At 31.3% G+C, this 8,644-nt stretch overlaps 1 protein-coding gene across 2 annotated transcripts; it reads left to right on the top strand.

The window, feature by feature from the left end:
• Window positions 1–661: 661 nt before the first annotated feature.
• Window positions 662–8,434, top strand: LOC136970838 (patched domain-containing protein 3-like). Of its 2 annotated transcripts, XM_067265305.1 has the most exons (4): window positions 662–1,670; window positions 1,751–2,065; window positions 7,191–7,415; window positions 7,497–8,434. In XM_067265305.1, exons 1-4 carry the CDS (start codon window positions 674–676, stop codon window positions 8,408–8,410), a joined length of 2,451 nt encoding a protein of 816 aa, XP_067121406.1. In that variant the 5' UTR covers window positions 662–673; the 3' UTR covers window positions 8,411–8,434. The 2 variants fall into 2 exon arrangements, with proteins under 2 accessions (XP_067121406.1, XP_067121405.1); XM_067265304.1 differs by having other exon boundaries at window positions 7,191–8,434.
• Window positions 8,435–8,644: the final 210 nt, after the last annotated feature.

The following is an 8,644-nucleotide window of genomic DNA, read 5'->3' as shown; positions in this document are numbered from 1 at the left end:
TCGATACTAACGCCGCGTGCGGAGTAGATTTCACTTTTTTCCCCTATTAATGTATTACATAATTATAAATAATTTTACAACAACAATATCTAAAAGAAGGAAAATAAGGTAGCTGATAACGTTCTCAAGTGTTTGTCGTATTTTTCTGTCGCACAAGAGAATTACAGTTCATTTCATGACTGAACATTTAACTAGTCATATCTTGTATTTAAACTATGAGACAATGACTGAAAAGTGAATGGCTTACAGGAATTTTAACGTTACTTTCAAAATTTAAATAATAAATCAAAAGTAAATGTTTGTTAGTGGTGAAATGTCAGTAGATTAGACAAGAAAGGTAACTTTGTGCATTCGTTAATTAATAAGAATCTGAAAATATAAGGAATGTGTAGTATTGTATATTTATCTTATTCTCAAAGTACAAAATCAAATCACACTGTGTAATAAAAAAAAATCGTCATAAACCATGCGTAGAAAAGCAATAATTAATAGCTTTCACTTTCAAATTACATAAAAACGAATTCTTAATACATTCGAACTAAGTGAAAATAAAACTTTTCAAATGCAAAATCTAAATTTTAATCAATCATTTAATTGAATTTGTTTGAATAATGTTCATTTTCGTTTTTTATAGGCGAAATAATATCTTGTTTCTATAAATAAAAAAAACAACATGAGAATTGACTGTGTGAGGAATAGATTATCAATCCTTTTTCGAAGACTAGGAAGATTAATCGGACTTCATCCGTACTACTTTATCTGTTTTCCTATTTTAATAACTGCGACATTCTCAGCATTCATCTTCAATATAAACACACTCTCAAACACAATCAAACTGACATTTGCAGATTCAGGAAAAGTCTATAATACTAAGAAGTTCATTGACGAAACGTTCCCTTTTAACACGTCGAAATTCCTTGATCCGGCGAGATTTACATACATACCGAATTGTGTGTTTGTGATGTTTACAAAGAAAGGTGGCGGAGACATGCTCGAAAAAGATGTGCTACTGGAAATAAGTCTGGTGGATCAACTAATTAAAAATATAACGATTAATCATGAAGGTATAGAAATTGGGTATTCAGATATTTGTGGTCGTGTAGGCGAAAAATGTTTTGAAAATCCGATTATCGAAATATTGCCCGAAATTGATAATATAGTGCAGAGAAAAAAGAAATTGAAGTATCCGATCGACATAGATCCGTTGACATACTCTTATCAAGTTTATGCTCTCAACTTCGGGAGTGTAATCGAAGACGAGAACGATTTGATTCAGACAGCAAATGCTATGAGATTAACGTATTTCACAGACGAGAGCGACGAGAAAAAACACAATGTGATAGAAAGATGGCGAACAGAAGTTTATAATCGAATAAGAAACCATCGATTTAAACATGTTTTGTGTTTCGTTGATTACAACTGGTCAATAGTACAGGGAAACGTGCAATTAATGGATAATATAAAACCGATGATCGGGGCATTAGTTGCATTTATTTCCGTTTTCACTACTCTTACGTGCATGAGTAACACTTGGGCAAAAAGCAAGCCTCTTCTGGGTGTTGCAAGTGTCGTATCGGCTGGTCTGGCCGTGGTCACCTCTTTCGGATTCATGTCGGTTGTCGGTGTACAGAATAGTATTTGGAACACCACCATTCCATTTTTAGTTCTCGGTAAGTGATTACTTACACTTTTATATTTGTTTTCTGTTAGATTATGAATTCTTCAATTAATAGAGGTTTTTTTTATGTAGTGACAGAGATCGACGACGCCTTTGTATTGTTGGCGTGTTGGAGAATATCAAACCCCAAGCATAAAGTACACAAACGCATGGAAGAAACGTTCGGTGAAGCAGGAATTTCTATAACGTTAACATCATTGACTAACCTGTTTTCTTATTGCATTGGAATGATGTCATATTTTCCTCTTATAAGAATGTTTTGTTATTATTCCGCAACCAGCATAGTGTTTACGTTTTTGTATCAGATAACATTTTTTGCAGGGTGCATGGCATTATCAGGATACAAAGAAGAGAAACAACGACAACAAGCATTTCGTCTTAATTTCGGTAAGATCATTAAACTTTTAAAGTTGTTTATATATGTATGTATATATATAGTTTTTCATAATTTGTGTGCAATACGAGATCGTAGAGAGTGATTTTTGGCAAAGTATGACGAGTAAGTGTATAGTGTATTGATTATTTGATGCATTAATTCGTTTAAGTGTTCTCTTAAAAGGAAATTATTTGCAGAAACTTAATTTGTGTGGTAATTTAATATATAAAACATTACTAGTATGTATAATTGTTGTGAGTAGTATATACATACGAGACTCTGTATTAAATCACTGCATTAAATTTTTGATTCGCGATAGTATAGAAATATTGTTATAGAAATTTGTATCTAAGTTTTAATTTTGCAATCAGGTGACCATTAACGTAAAACGTCAGGCAAATATTTATATATAGTTCTGCCTTTCGGTGTGTTTTTGATATATTCATGTTTGTTTATGTCACTACTTTTTGGAAAGAAAAGTTTATCTGAACCATCGATTGATTTCTCTAACTCAGCTTGTAAATATTGGAAACATGAAGACAGATCATACTATTTATAAATTTGTGAAAAAGATAAGTTTTTATAATTGATATAAAGCATTTTTTAAAAATCGAACAAAATCAATTGAAAGCTGATGTTGTATGTGTGCAGCAAACTAGTAAAGAATTTCAAATAGTATGTAATAAATGTTATTAAAATCTTTATCTACCTGTACACTTTTAGTCCGTAAAGCTATTGGAAAATTTATTTCACATTGCTAAGAAATTGGCATAAGTTCCATCTAAATTAATTGCATCTTACAAATATCAAAAACCTTAAGTGCGACTTGGAGATTAGTTCAACGAAGTATTAAATAAAAAATTTTAAACGATTATATGAAAGTGAAATTTTGAAGTTAATTAATAACTACGTATCATATAACTATACACAACATGCCACACATGCCTAAACTTTCGATTACAGTAACAGTTGTTTCACAAGAAAAATAATTTTATCAATTACAATTTATTAATGAAACTTTACAAGAAGAAGATCTATTGCAAAAACAGATCATAAATATGTTCTATAATTAATGAGACAATTGAAAGAAAATAATTACAGCTTTTAATAGAAAATAAACCGGAAAGTGATACGACAAAACAAGTATTCCATGTGATCATTTTTATTTGCCAGTATTGCAGACTTGAATGTTGTGTCCTATGACATATATATACACTTGTCCTTGACATGTCTACAATCGTGTGATGCTTTTGTGCGCAACTTTTTATCACTAGTGATTAACGTTTATAACTGTATTTCCGGCTTGTTTATCTAATTCCAAGAGTCATATACCGTATCATTGACGATAATTGGTAACAAACAACCAAACACCTTAAGTTGCTGAGAAAAATTTAATGAACAACAAACGTTTTCAGCCAAATCTGTTGGCCATCATCAGGTTAAACAAATTCGAATGTAAACACAAAATGGAACAAAAAATTTAAATACAAATAAATAAAATAACGGATAAAATATACATATAAGAAAGTAAAAAATTAAATATAAATAACAAAAATATATAAAAAATATGTATAGGTTAAATAATAAACTACACGAAACTCTAATAAATGCAAGAAGTGCATTTATCAATAAAATTATATGAAATTCTGACATATACAAGATATGCAGTGATAACAAAATCAAGGCATTAAATTAAGAGGTATCAAACCTCTTAATTAAATATTTCCATGCCGAAGGCAACCCTTCAGCATCCCTGGCATTAATGCAGGCATTATGTAATCTGCTCTTAAATATTTCAATTTTTTCGGCGCAAAGCGCTAAAGTCGGTGAGTGTACAGGTTTAATGATGTCTGCTTCACCCCACTTGACTACCGAGCCTTCAACCTGTGCCATCTGAGATAGAATTGTGGCGTTAGATCTTTTGCTGATGTTGTATTTGTGCTCCCTCAATCTAATCCCTAAGCTTCTATTAGTAACTCCAATGTAGTTTTTATTAATGCCTAGTTCTTGGTTTTCATAAGGAATTTTGTACACTCCAGCCATTCTTTCTTTATCAATACGGTCTTTGTCGTTCCTTAATAATTTGTACAAGTTGGGAGCCCTCTTGAAAATTAACTTGGTATTTTTGCGGGCTGAGATTTCTTTCATGATAGCTTCTTTCTTTCTGTCATACGTGAACTTTGTGAATTTGCGGAAATCCCCTCCTTGAGCTTTTGTTTTGTTATTCTTGTAGTTTTTGATTAGTGTGGTTATCATATCCGCCCTGTACCCTAGAGTTCTAGCGATATGCGATATCCTGTAGATTTCTTTTTGTCTATCAACCACACTACTGCAGTAGAGAAAAGCCCTGCGAACAAGGGCACGGAAAGCAGCCATTTTGTATTGGTAAGGATCATTCGAACGCGATGGAATGTACAAAGGGCTATGCGTTGGTTTTACGTACACTTTAGTAATCAAATGTCCTTCCTTGAATTCGATGTCAATGTCTAAAAAATGTATCCGTGAGGAACACGTCTGTTCAATCTTTAGCATGAGGCCGTCATCGTTGTTGTTGATTCTATTAATAAATTCCTCGATTTTCCGGTCATTTTTCCATATTACAAGGACATCGTCCACGTATCTTTTAAAATACATAATGTAAAATACAAATTTTTCTCAGCAACTTAAGGTGTTTGGTTGTTTGTGATTTAATTTTTGCTGAGTGAGTTCACTTCAATGATAATTGGTAACATTTAATTCAGATATATCAAAAAAGAAAATTTTTTTTATAGTATATTAAATGGACACAGCTAAGAATAGTACATTTCATTTCCTTAACAGTATTTAATACAGGGCATATGTCATTAATTTAAAATAATTTAATATATTATTATAAATAATATATTAAATTATTTTAAATTGAATATAAATTACAATTTTTCGTAAGGTAATTTTGTTTCAATATTAGTTAAAATGTTTATTTTATAGTCAAGCATTAAACTTTGCTCTTTCTTGCTTATTCGTAGCTGCACTACTTTTTGGATGTTAGAACTCAGGCTTAATTATTTTGCAAGTAATTAGTATTACACAAAATGTTTTGAAAATTAGCTAAACATGATTCAGTGATTTATTTTCGAATAGGAATGTCATATGTAGTGCTGCCGCCTGCTTCTGGTGGGACTATCCTGACAGAGAGTTCGTTTTACTCTAGATTACCCTATATTGAGAAAACTCTTCGAGCTTGAGTTCAAGTTAAACCATCATCGAGCTTATGTTCGTATAAAAAAATCAGACGAACGATTCTATGACGCAGATTTTTGTACGATTATTTTATAATGATAATCAGAGCAATTCTTAATTAATTATTAATATATAGTCGGCTAGCTGTATAGTAGATTCCAATGTTAATCAGTCTCTGTAATCCAAAAATGGTAGACGTATCTCACAGCAATTTCTGGTTAGCAAAACTATTTTTATGTACAATTGAACTACATATGCATTTCGGGTTGGTATATTGTACTCCAACTCCACCTCAGTGCTAGTTCAAATAAATACAAAGAAATCTAAATTAGGACATGACAATGATATACCATAGAAAATACAGCAAATTTAAAAAAATACAAACACTTACTTTTCTTTATTTTATAAATTACAAAATTATGCTTAAAAATAGGAGGTGAAAGGGCAAACCTTCCTCATTCCCAATCTGTTTCCAAAATACAAATTATAACCGCCATATTAAATAAAACAACCAGCAAACCATTACTTACATAAACAGTTAAAATATTTTCCATAGGTATGTAACAAACGCTGTTAAAATATCAATAACAATAAATAATTGACATACATATGTATTGTCATGTCCTAATTTAAATTTCTTTGTTTTTATTTGAACTAGCACTGAGTAGGGATTGGAGTACAATATACCAACCCGAAATGCATACGTAGTTCAATTGTAAATTAAAATAGTTTTGCTAACCAGAAATTGCTGTGAGATACGTCTACCATAAGTATTTTTTGGATTACAGAGACGGATTAACATTGGAGTTAATTAATTGTTATTAAAAATCAGTAGAATGTCGATTATCCGAATCAATGGAGACTGGGGTTGTTCGGATAATCGATTATGTACGAAAAAATACATTATTAATATAGCATATTAGTATATCCCATGTAATTAGAATATTAGTATATCCCAATAATAGTATATTAATATATCCCACATTGAAATTTTCCCCCGTTGCGTGTCGCTTCGCGTTGAATTTTAACGAAAATTTTTATAATAATAATCGTGGCTATTGTATCATTAAAAACTATTTTTTTATTTTGTACAAACAAAATAAATATATTGAAAAATATAAAAACAAAAAAACTTATACTGTAGAAGTTAATCTAGTATCAAAAACGTTCGATTCAGCATGACACACGTCCCGACACAGTCCGACTGGAACGCTTTCGGTTAATTGACGTTTCGGTTGAACGACATTCGGATAATCAACGTTCTACTGTAATTAAAATGTCTTGGGATTTCTAGGCTTCATAAGAGATATTAATTCACATCTGGTATGGAGAAAATTGATATTTTAGTTTGGTATTTCCAATTTGACAAACAACAAGAAACTTCATGTCCATATTCAGTAAAAATTGCCAATATCAGTGTTGTATAATGCTAAACAAAAATCAAACAACATGGAGTGGTTGGCTACATGATGCGGTCAAAATTGTTCGTTCATGTCACATGTGGTGTCTGCTACAAAGTGAGATAAACTGATGAATGACGTAAAAAGTTTTTACGTCAGTCCAAAAGTGTGCCAATGGCCCAATGGCATGAAAAATGAGAAAAGCGAAATCCTACTCGGGCGTAATATACAATGTATATCCGTGTAGCTAGTACCAATCTGCTTTATTTCTTTAGCTTCTATTGCCCTATCCAAAAACTCTTCAGTTATAGGAGAAAACAGAACAATTTTAGGCTAAAACTTTTTCCGGCGAAACTTGTGGCGCGATGTGTAATAGCATCAGATCACAGGGTTGTTTTACTCTAGATTTACTCTAAATATAAGACTACCCTAAAAATTACTTCGAAAGGTTGAAATTACCCTAGAAACGGCAGCACTGGTTAAATGTATATTCTAAATTGTTAACTTTTATTTTCAGAAGATATCGAACATTCTTCTACAGAAGAGGAAACGTCTACTGATGAGCCAACAATGGCATATTTTAGGGACAAGTTGGGGAAATTTCTATCTATGAATATAATGAAGATAACAGTTATCATCGTTTACTTTCTGAATTTATTATTTGGAATATGGGGAGTCTTAACTATAAAACACGGTATAGACTTTACCATGCTATATCCACGAGAATCGGTAATAACACAAGGTATAAAAATATATTATAATAGTTTCGGACGTTATACGTTTCCTTACCAAATAGTCATTAATAGCACACTTGATTATTCAGATTTAAACGTGCAGAAATCAGTAGATGAACTACTCAACAAATTCGAAAGTCTTCCATACATTGCAGATTCCCGACTTACAGTATCTTGGTTAAAATATTACAAAGAATTCCAAAATCACCCGCTAGCAAAATATTCATTACGAGGATACAACATATCGGTTAAAGAAGATTTCTTAGATGGACTTCGCAATGTTTTCCTGAAATTTAAATCAGCAGAACAATTTTCCTATGATATCGCATTTAACTCTGATGGAACCGATATTATAAATAGCAGATTTCATATCCTTGTTAATGATACTTTAAGTCCAGCAGCTGAAATGGAAATATTAAATACTCTGTGGAAACTTGCTGACGAATTTGATTTTCCTGTTCTTGTATACTCAGCAATGACTCCTCTCTACGAACAAGGAATAATAATTGGACGTACAATTAACGATTTATTTTGGATAACTTCACTTTTGGTTATGATTCTTTTTATAGTTTTCATACCAAACATTGTGGTTGCAGTTTTCGTTGCCATATCGGTAATATCCACTATTGTAGAAACTTTAGGATACATGTCTCTGTGGGGTATAAACGTGGACATTTTTTCTATGATGAGTCTGATATTATGTGTCGGATTTTGCGTAAATTATCCGGCTCATATATCTTACGCATATATTTGTTCTTTGTATCAAGCCCCCAATGAAAAAATGAAAGACAGTCTGTATCGTATCGGCTATCCAATATGTCAAGGATCTCTGTCAACCATGTTAGGTATTTTATTTATATATAGAAATATGTACGCGTTAATTATATTTGTGAAAATTGTATTTCTTATTGCATTAGAAACTGCATTTCATGCATTGATTTTTATTCCCGTGGTTCTTTCTTTGATCTCCTCAATCTTTTCTAAAGCTAATAACATAATATAGACTCAAGAATATTGAGAAATGTCTCCGGAGAATTACGATTGTAATTATGAAATATAACTTAAAGTTTTAAAACTTCGAGACACATTTGTTTTTCATTTAATCCCAATTGTACAGAAAAATTTAATGTAATAATTGTATCAACAATTAGTTCTTGTCACGATCACATATATTATTTTTTTAATTATTTTACATAATTACATTTTTGAAATCCTTACGTTTTTCTGATGTCATTAT

This window comes from Centruroides vittatus, unplaced genomic scaffold, assembly GCF_030686945.1.
Source record: "Centruroides vittatus isolate TY-2023 unplaced genomic scaffold, ASM3068694v2 contig_221, whole genome shotgun sequence".
Taxonomy (NCBI): domain Eukaryota; kingdom Metazoa; phylum Arthropoda; class Arachnida; order Scorpiones; family Buthidae; genus Centruroides; species Centruroides vittatus.
This window is presented reverse-complemented; position numbering and strand designations above follow the sequence as displayed.